Source organism: Engystomops pustulosus, chromosome 8, assembly GCF_040894005.1.
Source record: "Engystomops pustulosus chromosome 8, aEngPut4.maternal, whole genome shotgun sequence".
Taxonomy (NCBI): Eukaryota; Metazoa; Chordata; class Amphibia; order Anura; family Leptodactylidae; genus Engystomops; species Engystomops pustulosus.
The window spans coordinates 87309909-87332840 of NC_092418.1; the positions used below are offsets into that span (position 1 = coordinate 87309909).

The 22932-nt window shown below is 43.0% G+C and overlaps 1 protein-coding gene across 1 annotated transcript; it reads left to right on the top strand.

Moving 5' to 3' along the window:
• Positions 1–361: 361 nt before the first annotated feature.
• LOC140075534 (cytochrome c, somatic) lies at positions 362–5160 on the top strand. Its single transcript, XM_072121614.1, has 3 exons — positions 362–519; positions 3186–3373; positions 4617–5160. Exons 2-3 carry the CDS (start codon positions 3205–3207, stop codon positions 4763–4765), a joined length of 318 nt encoding a protein of 105 aa, XP_071977715.1. The 5' UTR covers positions 362–519; positions 3186–3204; the 3' UTR covers positions 4766–5160.
• Positions 5161–22932: the final 17772 nt, after the last annotated feature.

Here is a 22932-nt window from a genome sequence, read left to right on the forward strand (position 1 = left end):
GAAATACACATTATTGAGCTGTGTGTGGCTTTGTGTCTGTTGTGTAGTGATAAAAGATGTCATTTTACAGCCCGTGCCCGTGCCCGTGCCCGTGCCCGTGCCCGTGCCCGTGCCCGTGCCCGTGCCCGTGCCCGTGCCCGTGCCCGTGCCCGTGCCCGTGCCCGTGCCCGTGCCCGTGCCCGTGCCCGTGCCCGTGCCCGTGCCCGTGCCCGTGCGCCTCTCCTAAGCGTCTTTTCTATGTAAGGCAAGAAATGAAATCGGCTCCGCCCACTACAGGGACTCCTCCAATCACGGCATTGGAAACGGAGTACACTGAGAAATCATTGGAGACGCAGCGCGTTACGGGGCGGGGCGCCCGGCGAAATGACTGCAATGACGTCACCGAGGTGTGAGGCGCCCGCTGATTGGATAAGACGTGCAGAGGTTGTGTGACAACTGCTTCGTGTCACGTGGGCGGTGGTCGTCGTGAGAGCCACAACAGAGTCACCCGCGGCCGCTGCTGAGTTACCGGGGAGTCCGGTGAGACAGGATAGAGGGAGGGGGCAGGGAATACATGAATGGTGGGGAGAGGAGGAGGGGAGGACTGTGTTATTACATGTACTTTATCTGTAATAGGTCAGTCTATAAGTAAGTACAGCTGCAGCCAAGACCAGTGACGTCATTGTCATTACCATCGCATGACCAGAGCCACATATAGGGGTAGGCAAGAGGCTGCCATGGTAACACAGGGGGATCTCACCTCACCTTCATTTAGGCGGTTACACGTGAGCGCTGCCACATTTATGAGTGGAGATGAGCGGCCCGGACATATTGCCAGATTGGTGATATGCCCAGTCCATCTGGCAATATGCGTCCACGTCGCGTCCATTTGTTTTATGGGGTTACACAAGAGCATTGATGCATTAATGTTGCTAAACAGTAACGCCGCGTCAGGGCGGTTGCATGCGGGGCTGCGGTGGGTCGCAGTGGTTGCACGCGGGCACCAATATGTTTATTGGGCACACAGGACTGCCAACAAATTTAGGGACCTACAGTTTGATAGCTCTTTGTACGCGGGATAGCCAGCTCACCTAGGGGCATACTGTACAGCCACTTTCTAATTCACACTACAGGCAGATCCATAACACGGCAATTACATTGCTGGAGACCAACATCTGATCAAGGCCCGGTGGAGCTGCCACTGATCAGATACCAAGGGCCAATCCTGACCATAGACAATCCTTCTAAACTACTTCACAACTTCATCTTTACATTTTTTTTGTTGGGGGGGGGGGGGGGGGTGGTCATGTAGATGTGTCAGTGTTGGGTCTGTGAAATGTGGCCACCATACACGCTCATAACTTTGTATGCCTTTCCCTATGTAGTAGTTTTCTTTCAAAAAGGTTTTGTTGGGGTATAACAGCTCAGCGCCATAAAGGGGAATGGCGCTGTGTTACATTAGCAAGGTAACCTGCGGACAGGTGTGGTGTTATTTTCAGAATAAATATTGGTATATTTCTAATCCTGTACAATCCCTGTATTCTGATTCCTGTTCTGGAGATCAGTGAGGTTCTTAATGGTGGGACCTGACAGTATTTCCTGGCACATCTTCATTGGTATAGATCAGGGGTCGGGAACCTATGGCTCGCGAGCCAGATGTGGCTCTTTTGATGGCCGCATCTGGCTCGCAGCCAGGGCTCCTATCCAGGGGCATTACTACAGCCGTGGCATCTGCTACGCTGACTGTCAAGACCAGGGGCCCTTATCTGGCCCCTGTTGTGCCCCTGGCTGTAGTAATGCCCCTGGATGTATTCAGCAGAGCAGCGCAGGGGTACGCGGGGTTAATTCTGGGGCGGCACCTCCGTCTCCTTCCCTGCAGCAGTCTCCTCCATGTGTGAGAGAGGGAGGGGAGGAGACTGTCTGCCTGCAGCCAATCCCAGCGCTGGATGTAGCAGCGCGGGAGATTCAGACAGAGGAGACCAGAGAGCTGCATACTGAGGAGACATGCAGCACCCAAGGAGAAGGATTCAGCAGCCGGGATCAGCCAGAGATAAGTGCTCCCTCCCCCCAGTGTCTCCTCACACTCTGCCTTAACCCCTTAGTGTCCTGTGTGCAGGAGCAGCTATGAAGCTCCTAAGTGTCCCTTACAGACCCCTCTGCATCATCCCCTCATATCTTCCCCCACCACTGCATTTCTACATTAATGTGAGGTTCTGCAGCAGCTGAGATACAAAATAGCTAGGACCTAAGACAAAATTGTGGTGCACGTCAGTAATAAATGTGGCACATGGTCCGGCTTAGCAGTAACAGCAGTCTAGCAGTCTTGTGGGACACAGAGCAGCTGCCACATAAAACTGGCGCAGACACTTTAACAAATGTGTATTGGGATGTTCTGCGGCGGGTGGCGTGTGTATAATAATGTTCTGCGGGGGGTGGCGTGTGTATAATAATGTTCTGCAGGGGGTGGCGTGTGTATAATAATGTTCTGCGGGGGGTGGCGTGTGTATAATAATGTTCTGCGGCGGGTGGCGTGTGTATAATAATGTTCTGCGGCGGGTGGCGTGTGTATAATAATGTTCTGCGGCGGGTGGCGTGTGTATTATAATGTTCTGCGGGGGGTGGCGTGTGTATTATAATGTTCTGCGGCGGGTGGCGTGTGTATAATAATGTTCTGCGGCGGGTGGCGTGTGTATAATAATGTTCTGCGGGGGGTGGCGTGTGTAATAATGTTCTGCGGGGGGTGGCGTGTGCATAATAATGTTCTGCGGGGGGTGGCGTGTGCATAATAATGTTCTGCGGGGGGTGGCGTGTGCATAATAATGTTCTGCGGGGGGTGGCGTGTGCATAATAATGTTCTGCGGGGGGTGGCGTGTGCATAATAATGTTCTGCGGGGGGTGGCGTGTGCATAATAATGTTCTGCGGGGGGTGGCGTGATCCCCGACAAAAATGCGGCCGCGGGACCCTCAGTAAATAAGCCCCATTGTACGGCTCTCGCAGAATTATATTTTAAAATATGTGGCGCTTATGGCTCTCTCATCCAAAAAGGTTCCTGACCCCTGGTATAGATTGTCAGTGTGAATAGAGACTGTAGCAGACTACACACATTTCATAAATGGTAGTGATCCATATAAGTTCTTGTACATGAGTATCTGATAATGCTAATTTTTTTTTTTGTTTCATAATTACCTTTTTTACCTTTCCATAGTCCATTGGCTGAGTTCGAAATGGGAGATGTAGAGAAAGGAAAGAAGATTTTTGTGCAGAAGTGTGCGCAGTGCCACACAGTTGAGAAAACGGGAAAACACAAGACAGGACCCAATTTATGGGGTCTGTTCGGTCGTAAAACAGGCCAGGCTCCAGGGTTTTCATATACAGATGCCAACAAAAGCAAAGGTGAGATGAATGAAATCTTAAAACATCTCTAAGCTTTCCACAAATTTTACAGGACTAAGTAGTTGAGAATAACTTAATCTAGAGTTTGCTGTAGTTAGCTAGAATGTTATCCTTTTATCAGGTTATTTCCGTCTCCCATTGCAGTGAAACTTGGCTGAGCCCCAGTCCCTTAGACGTTTTGGCCAATATATAGTGACTGTGCCATCTCCTTCTGTGTAAATCCTGTGCCAAATGCTGTGGTAAATGGCTGATCATTGTCACACACCTCACCAATATGGTCCTGATCCTAAGGAAAAGACTTAGGGCTAACCCTACCTGTACACAACATGTGCTTTATCGAGCCCAAAATAACACTCCGCATCCATTGTTTGTTGCCGGTGTGTAATGTTCACTCACGCACTGCCAAAAGTTGAAAAGACTGTTCCAGGCATCATAGTTAGGCCTCTTGCGCACAGCATTGTTCCACACGTTTTTCCACCCCCTCTCGCTTATCCATAGGATGCCATTATGCCATTCATAAGGTTGACTATATTTCCCACTGACGTGATTGCGGCCGTGTGCTTCCTGTATAAAAAACATTATCATATGGGAAGCACACGGCCGGAAAAGGAACATCTGTGTGCAAGGAGTCTTATACATAATGCAAGGAATCCCATTGGAACACCCGTGCCATAGTGTAATGTACCGTAAATCTAGTTTGTTGCTGTTGAAACTGGGTTAGAGGGTAAATCTGACTGACCAGCCACAAACAGGGTGCACAAAATTGCTCATTTACTATATAGATTTTTTAAAAAATCAAGATTTCTCTGAAGTCAGGACATAGATTTTTTCCATAGAGGGATGCCTATGATACAGGGCACTTTACCTACAAATCTAGGGGCAGATATATCATTAGGTAGGCATTTGAGCCTTTATGGCACATGAGGTCTGGAGTGGTTTTTGACTAAAAAGTTGCAACTAGGTCCTAAGTTTTTTCTGCACCACTGAGGAACAGGAGCAGATTTGTATCAAAATTTTCGCCTTTTTGTCTGAATTGAAAAGTGGAGTGAGTTGGCAAAAAGTCACAAATTTGGTACAAATCAGCAGATGTGTCAAGGTTTAGGCGTTTTTGAAGACAAACTGATGTAACTGCAGTAAACCCCCGATTTGTTTTGTTTAAAGGTGATCAGCAAGCTGCAAGTCCCTTTAAGATCCTCACATCTCATGCTTGTAAATATTCTCACATTGTTTTGTGTTTTCACAGGAATTGTTTGGGGAGATGACACTCTTTTAGAATACCTGGAGAACCCAAAGAAATTTATTCCAGGAACCAAGATGATTTTTGCTGGTATCAAAAAGAAAAACGAGCGCTTAGATCTTATTGCATATCTAAAGAAATCCACCTGCGAGTGATGCATTTAGCTGCAGGGATTCCCCTTACAAGCCATAAAGTTGACGTTTTGGATCACATCATTGTCAAGGCTGTCATCTAACAAACTGAAGAATGGGATTGGGGAAGAGATACACAGAGATGGTGCCATTTTTATCTCGGGGCCTTTGTTTTGTCTCCCTTTTTTCTCCGTTAGGGTCATGAGAAGGAAGAAAAAGATTAAAAAAATTTCCTCTTAGGATCCATCTATGGGTTTGACAAAGAAAATAAAAATACATGCAGAAAATGTGTGAACTTAAGGTTGATGTGATGTATGTCTGACTGTAGGAATGTTTAAAGGGAATCTGTCAACCACTGAAATCATATTTATGATACTGCTTTTATGTTGCATATAAATGGTAATATAACTGTAAGTAAATTTTGTGTGTGTTTGGTTTTTCATTTTATCATTTTGTTCCATTAGAGATACGTCACTGTGCCAACATTAAATGTTGAACTACCAAAAAGAAAAGATGGACACCACTAATGCAGGGTTCTCCTCACGGGTTACTGCACATGTTCAGCATATACAGTGGGTACAGAAAGTATTCAGGTTATTGTTGATATTTTTGTTAGTTTATGAAACAAGAAAAACTCAAATATCACATGTTCAGAAGTATTTGTACCCTTTGCATGTGACACTTGCACTGTGTTTAATTAAACTGATGAGGAAAGGCACACATCAATCTATATAAGACCTCACAGTGCATGTCAGAGCACATGAGAATCATGAGGTCTAAGGAACTGCCCAAGGAGCATAGAGACAGAATTGTAGCAAGCCACAAATCTGACCAAGGTTATAAAAGAATTTCTGCAGCGCTCAAGATTCCTAAGAGTACAGTGGCCTCCACAATCTTTAAATGGAAGGAGGTTGGGACGACAAGAACTCTTCCTTGACCCGGCCGTCCAGCCAAACTAAGAAATTGTGGGAGAATTGGCTTGGTGAGAGAGATAAAGAAGAACCCTAAGATCACTGTGGGTGAGCTCTGGAGATGCAGTATGGAGATAGTTTGTGGAACATTCTCCTATTACTGCAGCCCTCCGCCAGTCAGGGGTGTGTGCCGACGGCAGCCCCTACTCAGTGCACGACATATAAAAGCAGCATACAGTTTGCAAAAGAAAAAATGAAGGACTCACAGACTATAAGAAATAGGATTCTCTTTTCTGATGAGACGAAGATTGAACATTTTCCTGGTAATTCTCAGCGGTATGTTTGGGGGGGAAAAAAAAAATCATCTGCCAAATACAATCCCTATAGTGATGTGGTGGTGGCAGAATCATGCTACGGGGGCAGGGACAGGACAACTAGTTGGAATTGAAGAAAAGCTGAATGCAGCCAAGTGCAGATATATCCTGGATGAAAACCCTTTTCCAGAGTGCTCTGGACCTAAGGCTAGGCCGAACCTTCAAACAAGTCAATGACCCTAAGAACACAGCTAAAATAACAAAGCAGTGGCTTCAGAACAACTCTGTGACCAAAACTAAATTAAGCATCTCAGGAGAAACTTGAAAATGGCTTCCACCAACGTTCAGCATCCAACCTGAGGGAACTGGAGAGGATCTGCAAGGAAGAGGCAGAGGATCCCCAAATCCACTTGTTGCATCGTTCCCAAGAAGACTCATGGCTGTACTAGCTCAAAAGGTGCTTCTGTGTATATATATATATATATCTATCCCTGATAGATGTGTCCCACTCTGTGTATAAAACATTGGTTATGACTCCCAATAGGAACATCGATTCTGGAGTCCAAATAACAGTAGCTGTACATATACTGTATGAACAAAAAGTCTCACAAAAACAAGCCCTGGAATCCACAGAATTAAAGTTATGAGTGAAAATGTAAGCTAGTCTCTTAGGAAAAAACGCTTTACATTTATGTACTCCGAAATATGAAATGGTTATTGGTGTCAGAAGATGGCCATACAAATAAATATATACATTTTCTTTTTTTTTTTCTTTTTTTTTTTACAAAGTTTAAAATTTTTTTTTGCACATTCCAAAATTGTATAAATAGTTTTTTTTCTTTAACTTGTATGTGTTCTCTGCTGTTCTTTTGTACAGATCATGTAACAGTGATCTTGTGGTAACATTGGATGCACAGCACCCATCACCCTGCATGCATCTCACCTCTCTGTTCAGAGAATCCATGTAACATCATGGGATCTCTCTGCAGGAACACCACTCAGTATGAGTATAAGGGCTGCTATGACAGGGGACTGATTGTATTGGCCTCTGTCAAAGTCCAGGATGGGGCTGCAAGGATTACCAAATGGACAGGCAGGGCTCCTCCCTGCCCAACTCCCTGTCTCTGTGCAAGGTCATGTGACGGGAGCATCAGTGGCCAATGCTGAATTACACTGCTTTGGTTACATGACCTTCTATCGGGGTTATGAGCTGCAGCAATCGACTGCAGCTCGGGCCAGGACTGAGGGAGGTCGGAGAGAACTCTTTTTGAGGTGTAAAATTGCCATACAAGCATCTTTGACACTTGTACAGACGTTAATGCGACCTCTGTGAGTGTACTGATCCAAAGGGGGATTTGAACTGCACAATTTAAGCCTTAAAAACTGAGAAAATGGTGCAACTTTTTTGCATTGCATTGAATACAAAAGAGACCCTTGGAGTGACAGACCGGTGAGGTGGTGAGTGAGAAGTTACAGAGAAGAGGAGAGAAGACAGACTGGAGAGATGGACCTAATTCTGTCTTTAACAAGAAACATAGATTTTATAACATGAGAAAAGATCGGTTTTGTGTTAGATCATTTTGCAAACATTTGACCACATAAGAAGCTGTTGTGTAATACAAAAGTACATTCTTCCTTCCCCTCCCTCCATCACTGCTGTAGGAATTTGCTGAATTATTGAAGAGTGATTAAGAAGACTAGGTTGGTAATGGGGCAGGTGGGTGCAGTTCACTCTAAATGCAATAAACAGGCAATGGTAAATTTGTCGCCGGTCACATTACCAAGGCTGATAGCACCTGAAATATTTATGATAAACCTGGACCTGGTAATATAAATGTCACAACAACTAATGATCTTGTAAAAGGCTCTGCTTAGCTCTGGAAATTGTACAGGGTATCTAAACATAGCAAAACTGTCTGGTAGACATAAAAGACTGGGGGAGATTTATCAGAAGTTTCTGAGGGAAAAGTACTAGTTGCCCATGGAAACCAATCAGAGATCAGCTTTCATTTTAGAAACAGCTGTGGGAAAATGAAAGCTGCGATCTGATTGGTCGTCATGGTCAACTAGAATAGTTCGGCCTTCAGACACTTCTGATAAATTTCGTCCAGCATGTCTGTTTAGTGGTACAGCCTAAGGCTACATTCACACAGACGTATGAAAACGTCTGTATCCATACCGTTTTTTTACGGGTTACATACGGCCACATTCATTTCAATGGACAATACGTCCAACCATTTATATTGCCGTTTTTTGACACTGTAGCGTACGGTACCGTATACTGGCCGTATAAAGATATAGAGCATGTCCTATTTTCTCCCGTATTTCAGTTCTGTATGCCCTAGAAGTCTATGGGGACGTATAAAATACGGGTTACATACGTGCTGCATACGGATTAAAAACGTCACGTTTATACGGGCTCATACGGCCTGTAAATACGGGACTGGAGAAATCGCACGGTCGTGTGAATGCCTTACTCCAGCCACTATGCCTCACATATTAAAATCCAGGTCAACTTGACAAAGGTCTTCCTGACCAAAAAGTGGACCATATTTGATCTGGAATCATTGTTCATACACTGCCAATGTTTTCAGTGAAGGCCTAAATGTATATATCACATATTGAATAAATTCAAAGAATATATAGAACCTTTGGTGTCTGCCGTGTTTCCAATCCCATGAAAAGGGGATATTAATCACCGTTACTAGTGGTTTGCACATAATTGTAATAATTTCTGGCCTTGTACGTCAGTAAACATACAAGCTCTGATAAATCTCCCCCATAGGGGAGCAAAACATGCTGTTTGAGGGGGAGAAGGAGGAGCAGAACATGATGTGGGGGGGATGAGCAGAACATTCTTCGGGGGGTGGAACATGCTCAGAAGGGTGAGGAGCAGGACATGCTGGGGGGGGGCAGCACTGTGACTACTCTGACAGTTGTGAGGGGCACCGTGGCCACCATAGGGGGCTGCGTGGCTGATATAACCGTGGTTGTGATAACAGTTATAATCGCCTCTTAACCCATTAACAGATAATAGCGCCTAAATGTTGAAAACTAAATTTTTAGCCATATACAATATAAACATTTTCATAAAAAGTGATCAAAAGCAACTACAGTCCTCAATTAAAATGTCAGCTCATTTTGCAAAAAATGACGTCACTCGGTTCCATACAACAAAGTATGGAAAATTTATTAGTGCCAGAAGATGGCAAAATAAAGTTTTTTGGGGTTTTTTTTAACTGAAAGTTTTAATTAATTAAAATTACCAGATTATCAGATGTCTGATGTGTGATGATTTTTTTTTTATTTATCCCATATGTGTGTAGGAAAAGGGGCCCCCTGTGGCCCCCTGAGCCAGCCTTCACTATAACTTACCTTTACTGGATCCAGTGGCAGTCTGCATGGTCCCTGCTCTCTGACGCACAGTCCCAGTCTCCTAGGGCGGACGGCGGCTCGCTAAGATTTCAAGGGCCAGCACACCGATAATTGCCACTGGCCGCAACCTGCCCTAATAAATTTCCAGCGCCTTCCTGTGTCCCCTGCCGGATCTTTGTGCTTCTATGTCTGAGAGAAAGCTGTGTTCCTATCCCTGTGCGTTTATCCAGATTTTTCATTGTGACCTTGATTCCGTTCCTGACTTTGCTCCTTTGCTGCCTGTCCCCAACCACAGTTCTGCCTTACGACTCTGTACTACACCTTGGAAGCAACTATGGACAAAGTCACGCCTGAGGAGTGACCTGGTGGTACCATTCCGTAGCAAGTCCAACTCGCTTTGTGGCTGGCTCTGGTGAAAACCGGGTACCACTTAGACTCCGCTCCCAGTTGTTGGCTTTTTCCATCTTCTGCGGTGGTCCAGTGGGTCCACTACCCCTGGTTCCTGACAGTAGTCTTATACAGCAAGTCTATCTCAAACTCTATATTTTACCTGGAAAAGTCAGGAGTTGTCTTATACGCCCAGTTATCTTATATGCCGGAAAATACAGTAATAAAATAATATATGATATAAAAAAGGATGTAAATAATCAATATAATTCTCCCCCAAAAGTCCATTCAAAAGATACCTTGTGGTTGCCCACTGTATAGTAAAGTCAGAGGATATGGATGAGTACAGAGATCCCTGTCCTGAGAGATTAAAGGAAGGATATAGAGATTATGACCAGAGCAAAGGTTGATGGAGAGAGAACATTAGACCATGGATACTGTGCTAGATGTAGCATCACCCTGAATATTCCTGGTTTCATTGAGTAAATAAAGCCTTTTTGCTGATTTTTAGCAGAGAAACAATTTATAGAGTATTGATCAGTGAGCCAGAATGCTGAATGTTATATATAAGATTGTCCAAGAGGGACCTTTGCCTATAAATATTTAAACAGGTTATCTCTTTGAGTCTATATTCACACACGGCAGATTTGTTGCTGAAATTGCCACGACAGGATATGAGTTCCATTTATCTAAATAGGGCTGTTTATGAAGGAAGAATATGGATGTGTGCAAGTGCTATTCCAATGAATGGTGAATGGAAATGTATACAATAAGGCCTCATGCACACGAACAAAAAAGGGTGACTTAATACACACCAACAGCATCCACAAATAGTGCTGGCACCAATCGTAAATTTTACCATTTTCCTGCTGCAGTGCATGGTAAGTGCGACAGTGTATGAGTGCTGACATCTTGTCACTCCCTGTGACGTCATGGGGGAGGGACAATCCTTCCCCATAGCAGCCTGAAGTCTGTATGAGACTCCAGGACCTGTCATTCGCCTGATCTTTGACAGTGTGAACCCTGTAACAAAAAATAGCATCGAAATGACTGAAATGCCACTTTTTCACCATTTTGCAACACATATAAATTGAATTTTAATTGAATTTCCAAGTAACTTGCATGGAAATCCCAGAACAATTTGTTAGGCGGCAAACACGCCCTCCTACAATTCTGTAAACGGAAAACTAGAAAAGTTATGGGTTTGTTAAGACGAGGAGTGAAAAATAGCAAAACAAAAAAAAAAAAAAATCAAAAATGGTCTGGTCCTTAAAGGGTTAATGTCTGCATGTTGAGTTATTTTGAGGGAACACCGAATTTACCCTGTTATACAAGCTGCACGAGCCCTAAACTGACTATTTTACATTGTATCAAAGATTCATAACTTCAACGATGTCCCATGAAAAGGTGTAATAAAAAATTGTAATCCCCTTTGTGAGATACTTTATGTGCCTGCAGGAATGAGATCCAGTAATTCTGATAATATGTGACTGTATCTTTAGAGACAGACCTTTACTAGATTATTAATGCCTATAAAACGTTTAACATAAAACTTATGCCCCTCTTATGCTCCACTGTCCTGAAGTTGGGAGGTAGGGACATCATCTGCAAGAGTCTAATCTTTTGATATCTGTAGATAATCTCCTGTAATGAAGATCCTGTAGATGTCCATTTATATGGAGGTGTATTTACAACATTCCACCACCGGGACCTGACCTAAAGGTTAAGGGGCTCCCTTGGTATCTGAGTGGCTGGCTTTAGTGCGGCCTAGCACTTGTTGCGGTCATTCTGTCCATGTGGAACAGGCCTTGTCCATGCTGGGCTAGGCCCTTTAAGTGCATTGCAAGAAGAAGGAGAAGCCACAGTCAGGTGGAAATAGTTCTCCCTGTATGCATGTATGAAGGATGCCCAGGTAGATGGTAGAGTGGAGGCCCATTATCTTAGCGGCAGCCAGGGATTACATGTAGACAAGAGATGTAGAAGAGCAACTTACAGTTTCTTTTTTGCAAATCTTCAACACCCCAATGGTAACAGGCCGAGGCAGATGTCCTATCTGCCGAGGTAGCTCGTCGGATGCAGCTTGGTAGGAGAAGCTCACAGCCTAGATTCTGTAACTTGGGGCTGGAGAAGATAGAAGCTGCTTTAGCAGCATTGATGGAGCAGGCTCTGGGAGGTAGAGTCCTGCAGCAGGCCTGATGACATTGGAAAACCTTTAGGCATCAAACAGCAGCAGCAGCAGGCTTGCTGTCTACACAACAGTTCTGATTGGTTAAAGAGGACTTTTCACCTCCCTAAGTATATAAGACTCCACATATTATGATGTAGGGCAGTGATGGCGAACCTTTTAGAGACCGGGTGCCCAAGCTACAACCAAAACCCACTTATTTACCATCAAGTGCCAACATGACAATTTAAACAATTAATTTAACTTATTGTTCTGTTACTGTTCCCTAATTCAAGGGCACTTTGAATTTTGCTTGCACCCACCATTCCCAAGATATAAGCCCCAGTCTCTGACTATTCAATGTCCAGGAACGTCAGAAAGGAGGAGCTGCAGCATGGGTGTGGGGGCGTGTGTGAGTATGCCAAAACACCATTCAATCAGCAGCAGACACTGTCAGAGAAGAGCTTCCTTATGTACTGTGAATGTGCAGAGTGGTCATGCAATGCTACTGCTAGCGCACCACTTTGCCAGTATATACAGGAGGCTGGCTATATACTAGGGGGCAGGCTATATACTGTGGACTGCCAGGCTGCATAATGGGGGCTGGCAGCCTATATACTATGTGCTGGCTATATAATTTGGGCTTGCTGGCTATATTCATGGGCAGGCTATATACTGGGGGCTGGCAACCTGCATACTGAGAACTGACTGGCTATATACTGACTATGTACCGGGGGAGGGGGCAGGCTATATACTAGGGGCTAGCTATATACTAGGGGCTGGAAGGCTATATAGAAAACCAGATCAAGATATAGATGACCTGGTATCATACACCAGTACTGCTTCATAAATTCAACCTAGCCCTTCCAAATGTTTACTGGCAATGTGGTTCATGGAATGGCTCCCTTTTCCACCTGTTTTGGGACTGTCCCATCCTTCAGTCTTATTGGGAAGAGGTTAGGAGGCTTGCCACTTCATTGCTGCAAGTCGACATTTCCCTTGAGCCGGCTGCTTACATTTTAAATGTGTTACCTAATACAGTTATGGGAACTGGCGCTAAGCTGCTCCTCCATGTTTTAACGACTGCTAAGTATCTTATTGCCCTGCACTGGAAAGTCAGGTCCTGCCTTCACCTAAGGACCTTTACCATTATATTAGAGATATGAGGAAAATGGAACACTTGGAGGAATCAGTCTGATTCTGTATGGGTACAGTGGTATACATATTGTGCTGGACCGTCCTCATGCTAGACAAGACTTAGCCAGTGTGGTCCTTCCCTTTTTCCAATATTATTGCAGATTACGCACTACTCATTCGAAGCCTTACTTATGTGTTATATTGCTGGTATCCAAGCTACTCTTAATTTTGTTGTTTTACCTTTACTCTTCGTGCAACATTTTGCATGAAGTGTTGCTGAGCTATTTTGTATGCTATTTGTAATTTGAAAAAAAAAAGACTTGGAAAAATAAAAACTTAAAGTTACAAAAATTCATTTTTTTTTTTTTTTTTTTAACAAATTGTCCGCGTGTCAGAATGTCTTGAATGTAAAGTATATATGCCCCAACATGGTCAGTCTGTGACTTCTAATTACAGTTTGGTGCTGCTTGTATATGGGGATGTATTTCTGGTTTTTAGTCTTATTATGTGTAACTTTTAAGATCTTCAGACAACATCTGTTAAATAAACCCATGTACTGGGTGATATCAAAATGAACTTTTTTTTATAAATTTAGCTAGTGACAAGATTCCATAGATCCCTATTGATCCTATTGATGATACCCTTATTTCCAATACACATAAAAAAAAGCTCTGAGTCTCTTTAGGTATCCTGTGGTACCTTGCAGATATTCAGTCACTAAGCCCCAAAGACCCCAGGTTTCTGATAGTCATGATAGTCTCATTTCCACCGCCAGTTTAGCTTTTTCCAATAGTGTATCCAAGTGTCTATCCCCTGTGGACCATACACATGGTCTAAAACAGTGGTCTCCAACCTTTTTGTATTCGGCTGTACCCCGATTTTTTTTCAGGGACCAGAACCATGGCATCTGGAAAATTGTGTGCCCAGAAAATATAAAGTGTTATTTCCTGCAGCGCCCAATCTAAAATGCCCCCATTTCTTTAGCCCCCCTTTATAGTGCTCTCATTTATATAATCCCCTCCAATTTCTGTCGCCCCCTTTATAGTTCTGCCTTTACGTAGCCCCCTCCTGATAATGCTTCTTTATCTGTAGCCCCCTTTTTACACCACATATACTTGAGTATAAGAGGACCTGAGTATAAGCCGAGGCACCTAATGGTACCACAAAATAAACTGGGAAACTAATTTACTTGAGTATAAGGCTAGTGTGGGAAGTACAGCTGCCACTCATTAACAAAATGTCCACAGCAGAGCCCCCTCAAAAATGCACAGCCCCCCATAGTAATGTCTCATGCCCAGTCCCCATAGTAATGTCCCCTGCCGAGCCCCCATAGGAATGTCCCCAGGCCCCAATAGTAATGTCCCCTGCTCAGACCCCAATAGTAATGCCCTACCCAGCCCCCTTCAAAATAAAAACTGTATACTTTCCTCCGACACTCCTCTTTTCCCAACAGTTCCAGGTTCTTCTGCACACCTTGGTTTCCCAGCAGATGGGCAGAGGCTCTTCTATGCCATAATTGGCCGCATCATAATGTGTGTGTACACTGGCATTGTACATCGAAGTGCCCCTACCTGTCTGCCAGGAAGCCTTGGGCCGAAGAAGAACAGCAGATTTCAGGTCTTTGCCTACACCACTGGTCTTGAGTTGACCACTTTTGGTATGCTCTAACCACTGCACACATGTAGCACTCTACAAGATCTACTGCTTTTCACATAATCATACCCAGTCATTTATCTGTCCACTTTTCCATTTTCCACCTTACTCTATGAGCATGAAGTCCACCGTGTAGTATGCCACATGAAAAAATTACATCTACTGAATGAATTACAAAAGGTCTTTGTGTAGCTCTTCCTTACAGAGCACATAGGAGGCAAATATCAGCACAGGGCAAATGCAGAATTCATGGTGAGCTCATGGGTAATACAAGCACTTACTGTAAGTGAAAACACAAAAATGTAAGGTTCTTAATTTTATCAATATATAGTACAACAGGCGATATGATTGTGGTGCCTTACAGTAATCAATAGGAACAGTGCCCCCACAGTAGTCAAAAGTCACAGTGCCCACAGTTGCCAAAAGTCAATGTACCTACAGGAGCCAATAAAGTCGCAGTGCCCCCTATAACCAATAGTCAAAGTGTCCAACAGTATCAAATAGTCACAGTGTCTGCCCCACTTTGGTAAATAGGCCAGACACCAGCTTCAATACTTTTCCAGCCAATATGGAGAGGGAGCCAGATCAGGGTAGCTGGAGTGAGCTGGTGGGATCCCACCCCTGTGTGTATGTATATATATATATATATATATATATATATATATATATACATACATACATACAAGAAATGCTTCTATGCTGTGGAACAGATTTGACTTTATTCTGCTGTCACTTAAATCTGTAAAAAAAGAAGTGTTCTGCATCACTATTCAATGAACGTGCAGATGGCCTGTGATGGCAAGTCAGAGTTTCTAAATGTGTTAGCCGGCTTTCCTGGATTGTGTCACGATTGAAATTTAATGTCAGTCCTCGCTATTCACAGATTTTCAGAACAATATGTTCCAGTGTGGATGGCGGGTGGGCATGTGTCATGGCACAATTTAAATTCTGCAAACACATGGTACATGCAAAATACACAAAATATTGCTTCTCCAGCCTCACTCAGAACTTGTCCATTACTAGCAAACCATGCAGAAATAGCAACACTTGGTACTATGATATGTGGTTGTCAATAAAATATAAAAATATTAATATATTACAACTAGATTTTCCTAAATAATGCTGTAATATGTATGTGTTCCTTGTGTGTATAACAGCCACATTGGTCAGATGTACATGAAATATTTAATATCACTTTTTAATATATTTGTAATATCTGTGCCCATTCAGGCTTCAGCACCCTCCTCTGCCTGTAAAGTACTATGATTATGTATTTAGTTTGCACTCTTTTCTGCACTAGTACTGCATTATTTGTCTCATGGCTGTCTTAATTGATTTCCACCCAATTGTCTCCAGCTGACATTGTTTTGGGCTGTAGACGGTTAAACTAGCTGTAGTGAACAGATGCCTTCTCCACTCCCATTCCTCCCCTGTCTTTTTGGTTTGTCTAGATGTCTGGCCAATCTGTCGGGACTGGCCAATCACTTTCACGACCAGGGCTCTGACACTAGCATTACACTATGTATTTTTTTAAAAATATTTAAAACTATTAGAGGCATAACCTCAGATAAAAAAACATAGAAGGACAAAGCCACATAGGTAACATTAGGTACATTATATTTAAAGTGTAAAAAAACTTTTGACAAATTTGCATCAATAGTGTAGATGATAATAGTAAACATTATGGGGCACATTTACTTACCTGGTCCTGTCGCGATTCCCGTGGTGCGATGTCCGACGAGGATGAAGTCCGGTGCGATTCACTAAGATTGTGCGCTCAATATCCTGCATATGTCGCTTCCCAGCTCAGGTCCGCCGGAGTTCACCTTCTTCTTCCCGGTGTATGTAAGTGCATTGTCTTGCGACACAATTTGACTTGAAAATCCCCCGCTCAGTCCGAATCAGTCGGGTTGTCTGTCGGCTCGCCCCCCCCCCCCCCCGAATTGTGTCGCATGAAAGTCAACGCGATTGCACCAAAATCCGATAGTGTGCACCAAAACCCCCCTGTTAAATGCGGCGCAAATAGTTGGAAAACCCGACGGAAATGCGTTGTGCCGACCCTTAGTATATGTGCCCCAATATCCTTTATTATATTAATCTTTTCCTCTGCCTTTCTTCCTTATTCAAGCAGTTTGTGTAAATCAGTAGTGTTGACCAGACCTGAACCACAAAGTTAGGGTTCGTACCCAACTTTGCAGATTCAGGTACCTTGGAACCGACCCTTAACTTCATTATTAGAAGTTCATTAGAAGATCCGGGTCTGGCTAATTAATCACAAGCATTAACTATTTAAATGGCATTGGTAACTAAAACTCAGTGCTTGGGCAAGTAACCGATAGCCGCCATTTAAGAGAGAATGTTAGTAATTTAAATGCTGTTGTTGACTTTGCTAGCAACAATTAAAGAGTTAATGCCTGTGATCTGTGCCAGCAGAGGGGGTTATTAACCCAGGTCTTCTAATGGACTTCGAGACCTGAACCTGGACCCGAATAGGCTCTTAAAATTCTGGTTTGCTCATTACTATAAATTATCTTTATGTTCTTTATCCACTGACAGCTGAAAGATAAAGGAACCTGATAAAATGTCTAATAACTTAACTCTTTAAAGACAGTCCTTGGACTGTGTTGAAACGGTTGTACTGTCCACATAATGGTAGCAGAGAAAACACCCGCTCATCCTGCAAAAAATGACACCTCACAGCAGCCACCGAAGTAAGAAAAAGTTATTAGTGCCAGAATATTGCAACACAAAGGAATTTTATTTTAGGACAGAAGGTATTCATTTTTTAAAATGTATTAAAACTCAATAAAAACGATATAAAGTTGGTCTCTGTGATCGTACCAACCCAAAGAATAAAAGTGAAAGGTGCTAAAAATAAGTCCACAATAAAATGGCACAAATGCGTTTTTTGACCAATCTACCCCATTTGGAATTTTTTTCCCAATTCCCAGTACACGGCATGGAATATTATATACCATCACTTTGAAACACAATGGGGCACATTTACTTACCCGCACTCAGTCGCGATCCCGCGGCTCGTTGTCAGATGAGGATTCGGGTCTGGCGGTATTCACTAAGGTCCATGCGTCCAATTTCCTGCAGGTGTCGCTGCTGCGCCGAGGTCCGCTGGAGTTCAACTTCTTCTTCCTGGTGCATGTAAGTGCATGATCTTTCTGCCCCCCTATTTCTGTTGCATGAAAGCCGGCGCCATTCCGCCACAATTCGATCGTGTGCGCTAAAATCCCGGGCCAATTTGGCGCAAAACGGAAATATTCGGGAAACCCGACGAAAGTGCGGCGTTCGGACCCTTAGTAAATGAGCCCCATTTTGTTATGTAGAAAACAAGCCCACACGCAGATCTATATGTAGAAAATAAAAAAAAAGTTCTCGATTTCTGAAGATTCGGATTGCACTTGGGCCATGGAAACAGAAAGTATAATTATGTTCTAAACGGTCAATTACTTAGTAAAACTGGAGCTGAAAAGGACTTGGGGGTATTGGTGGATGGTAAACTTAATTTTAGTGACCAGAGCCAGGCGGCTGCTGCTAAAGCAAATAAAATAATGGGATGTATCAAGAGAGGAATAGATTCTCATGATAAAGACATAGTTTTGCCCTTATACAAATCCCTGGTCAGACCACACATGGAATATTGTGTACAGTTTTGGGCACCAGTGTATAAAAAGGATATAGTAGAGCTGGAACGGGTGCAGAGGAGAGCAACCAGGATTATTAGGGGAATGGGGGGATTAGAATACACTGACAGATTAAAAAATTTGGGATTATTCAGTTTAGAAAAAAAAACACTGAGGGGAGACCTCATTACAATGTACAAATACCTGAACGGACAGTACAAGGATCTCTCCAAAGATCTTTTTATACCTCGGCCTGTGACCAGGACAAGGGGGCATCCTCTACGCCTAGAGGAGAGGCGATTCTACCATCACCATAGACAAAGGTTCTTTACTGTAAGAGCAGTGAGACTGTGGAACTCTCTGCCGCAGGAGGTTGTTATGGCGGACTCTATGTACATGTTCAAGAGAGGCCTGGATGCCTTTCTGGAGAGAAAAAATATCACGGGTTATGGGGATAAAACATTTATTTAATTCTTAAAGGTTGGACTTGATGGACTTGCATCTCCTTCCAGCCTTATATACTATGATACTATGAAGATGGGGAGTGAAAAACGGAAACCTGCTCTATTCAGTCCTGACATAAACAATCAAAAAGAAATTCAAAATCAACAAAGATAGAGGGGAAATGGGATGAGGAATTTATAGGTCAGGGAGATATTGCAAGGGGAAAAATTGGAAAGAAATGATTAGACACCATCGAACACTAGGATACCAGTTTATAACCAGGGGTCTGGTTTCTAGCTAAAAGGATCTGACTGGCCTCCCAGACACAGGTCAAGGGGACTGTAGCAATAACTTACAGACAAATCCACAAATATTATGGAATAATAGATCTTTTTGATTACATATCCTACATGAAATTACACATGTACATTATATATGGATGATGTGCCTTCCATCTCATCATGAGAGGTCCATGGTGTCTGACTAGTTACTAGCTAACTAGTGCACAATTCATAGGCAATAGCAATAATATTATTTTTATGGAAGACAGATTGATGCCAAAATTATATGAATATATGAAATTATATGAATAGTTGATACAGGGGGAAGTAATTACGGTAAGAAGTATTTTAGTAAAGGTATGAGAACATGATGAACAGATTCTTGGCACAGAAGAACTAATTAAGTTATTTATTCATTACTAGAAGGAAGAATACAATACAGTCATGAGAAAAGCTGTTTCAACATTACTTCTTCATGGGGGAAAAAACATATTTTACAGTTTTCCATTCTGTAGTCTCTCTGTAACTCTGCAGTGCACTTTCCTTGGATGATATTTATGTATTCCCATTTCACAAATCACTGTTATTGTTTGTATTACAGAAAGTTATATCTTTTTCCAATATACTTTCTGTATCAATTCCTCAAAGTTTTCTATATCTCTGCTTGCTGTCCTTCTATAGAAAGCTTCTGCGTCTACATCCAGCAGACAGAAAAAGGTCACACAGGTGCATGGCTCGTTATATCACACAGCTTTGATTACTCTCTGTGATACTAACGAGCTGCGCACCTGTGTGACCATGGTCAGATTTCTGTCCACTGGAAGTAAACATAATGGGGGTCATTTACTAAGGGCCCGATTCGCGTTTTCCCGACGTGTTACCCGAATATTTCCGAATTTGCGCCGATTTTCCCTGTATTGCCCCGGGATTTTGGCGCACGCGATCGGATTGTGGCGCATCGGCGGATTCCGACGGATTCGAAAAAAACGCCGCATTTAAAACAATAAAAGTGACGCTTGGAACGCGCTCACCTTCACTTGGTCCCGGCCCGGTGAACTCGAGTGCGTTCAGATGCTTTTCAGCGCAGCAGCGCCACCTGGTGGACATCGGAGGAACTACCTTGATGAATCCCGGCCGGACCCGAATCCACAGCAGAGAAAGCGCCGCTGGATCGCGAACGGTCCGGTAAGTAAATCGGCCCCAATTTCTGTAGGATGACAGCAAGCAGAGATCTGTGTGGAATTGATACAGAAAGTATATCGGAAAATTGGATAACTTATTATAATAGAAACAATAACATTAATTTTCTGTAATGGGAATACCCCTTTAAAGTTTCAATGTTATCTGAGCATTGAAAGGAACACTTTTTATTGGCTCCCCCATGTCCCCATAGAGAATAGTGTGCACATTGCCTAAGAGTTTTTATAATAACACTGTCTTTTTCTGATAAAAAGAAAAGTTAGATGACAATTTACCTTTCTCTCTGCAGAGCAGTGTCCCATGGGAGGAATTGGTCCCACCCTTGGGGAATGGCTCTGTCATGTGAGCGTTTTTCCCAAGGGTAGGGGTGGGGGAAGCCGCTTCTAACTGGCCACTCCCATGGGACACTGCTCTGCAGAGAGGAAGGTAAACTTTCATCTAACTTTTCTTTTTATTGGAAAAAGCCAGTTTTATTACAAAAAAAAAACTTTGGAAATGTGCACAATGTCTATGGAGACATGGGGGAGCCAGAAAAAGGGCTCTTGATGACTTGGTTCCCTTTAAATTGGTTTACAGACACAAGTTGTATTTTACAATAATGTTTTAGCTGTGTCTTTCCAGTAATAAGTTATACCCCACATTTATATGCTTCTTCTTTCACTTTAAGTGGTATAAAGTTGCCAGGGGGTGGCAAGAGGGTGACAATGACTACAGCAATATAACATCTGCATCTAAGTCATATCCAGAAAGCTACGAAAACAAGGAAGCAGCAAAAGAACAGCTTGTGCTACCAACCTGCCAAGATGCTATGCTGGAGTAAACAATGACTGCCCACTCTTATAAGTGCACAATACTCAGTAGAGATAACCTACAGAAAATTTTCTTCTAAAATGTGTTTATTAATTTAGGAAGACGCCATAAAAAAAGCTGACAATATAATATGTTCACCCTTTTGCTATGTACAGTTTAAAGGCTGTTGTCTTACATTACTATGGCAATAATATGCTAGGATTTCAATACTCACAATATATCAGCTTTGCAGTTGCATCAGAAATGATCGAATTATGCCACAGTGGAACAAAATAACACGTTAAAAAAAATTCTAATAAAAAAATGATTTAAAAAATTTATAAAAGTCCATTAAAGTCCACACCATGGGGCACATTAACTTACCCGTCCCTGTGTGATCCCCGAGTTGCGTTGTCCGACGATCCTGCAAAGCTGCCGCGATTCACTAAGATCGTGCGCCCGATATCCTGCATGTGTCGCTTCCCCGCTCAGGTCCGCCGGAGTTCACCGTCTTCTTCCTGGTGCATGTAAGTGCTTGGTATTGTGACACAATTTAAATGTTAAATCCTGCGTGTTGTCCGAATCCATTTGATCGTCCAACGGCCCGGCCCCCGATTTGTGTTTCGTGAAAGCCAGTGCGATTGCGACACAAAGCCGGCGTGATCCCCGAAAATGTCGGAAAACCCAATGAAAATGTGGCCACAGGCCCTTAGTAAATAAGCCCCCATATGTGCAAATCACATTTTATTTTAATGGTATGGTGAACGTCCAATAAAAAAAAGCTAAAAACTTTAAACCAGAATTAGGGATTTTCTTAACCCCCACCAAGAGAATTAATAAAGTCTCATATATTAGCTATTGAATCCCCCTAAATGATGTGGCTGATTAGTGGATCCAGTTAAGGCCCCATATGTTGAAATTGCATAAAAATAAAATTTATAACTTGAAATGTGAAAAACAAATATGCTTTTAATGGCGCTCCTTCCGTTCTATGTGCAGCCGTGTGCCCATACAGCAGTTTACCAACACATATTTTTCAAACACATTTTTGCCAAATTTTTTGCTTTTTTCAGAACTAAACAAAAAAGATTTCATCCAAATCCCTTGGGTTAAAATTATGCTAATGAGCCAGAATGGCTCTGGGGGGACATTACCTGAACCCCTCCGTGCTACAGCTTCACAAGCTGTTAAATTTCCTTTAAAGGGGTTGTCTGCAATTTTAGAAAATGACCTGTTAAACTGCTACCTAAATATGCAGGGCACAGAGTCACTCCAAGAATCCTACATGATGCTAGGACCATACTAGCAGTGTATGCAGGGAGCTAGATATGTGGACCAGATGCCATGGTAATGGGTAGTGCAGTGTATGTATTATACTAGTGATCAAACAATCACATGTCCAAACCCATGTGGTACTAATTAAAACTGTGAAAAAGAAGTTGAATTTGTAAAAATAAAAAAATAAGCAAAAACAAATGTAAAAATTACAACCGTCCCCATAGACCAGTGATGGCGAACCTATGGCACGGATGCCAGAGGTGGCACTCAGAGCCCTCTCTATGGGCACCCGAGCCATCACCCCAGCACCGAGTTCGCCAGACAGGACTCAAGGCTTCTTGCAGTCCCAGAGAGCCCAGGACCCTAGAAGGAAGCTACAATGATAATCCAAACGTCTTCTTCTTTCTACTATATTGGTGTCCTCAGGTGCCTATATACTTTAAACCTGTGAAAAAGCAGGGGGTAATACATTACTGCTTAAATTGACGCATTGACACTTTGCGAAAAATATGTGGATTTTGGTTGTAGTTTGGGCACTCGGTGTCTAAAAGGTTTGCCATCACTGCCATAGACTGTAATGGCCGCACTGAGCGATTTGGTGCTGCACATGGGAAAACGATAGG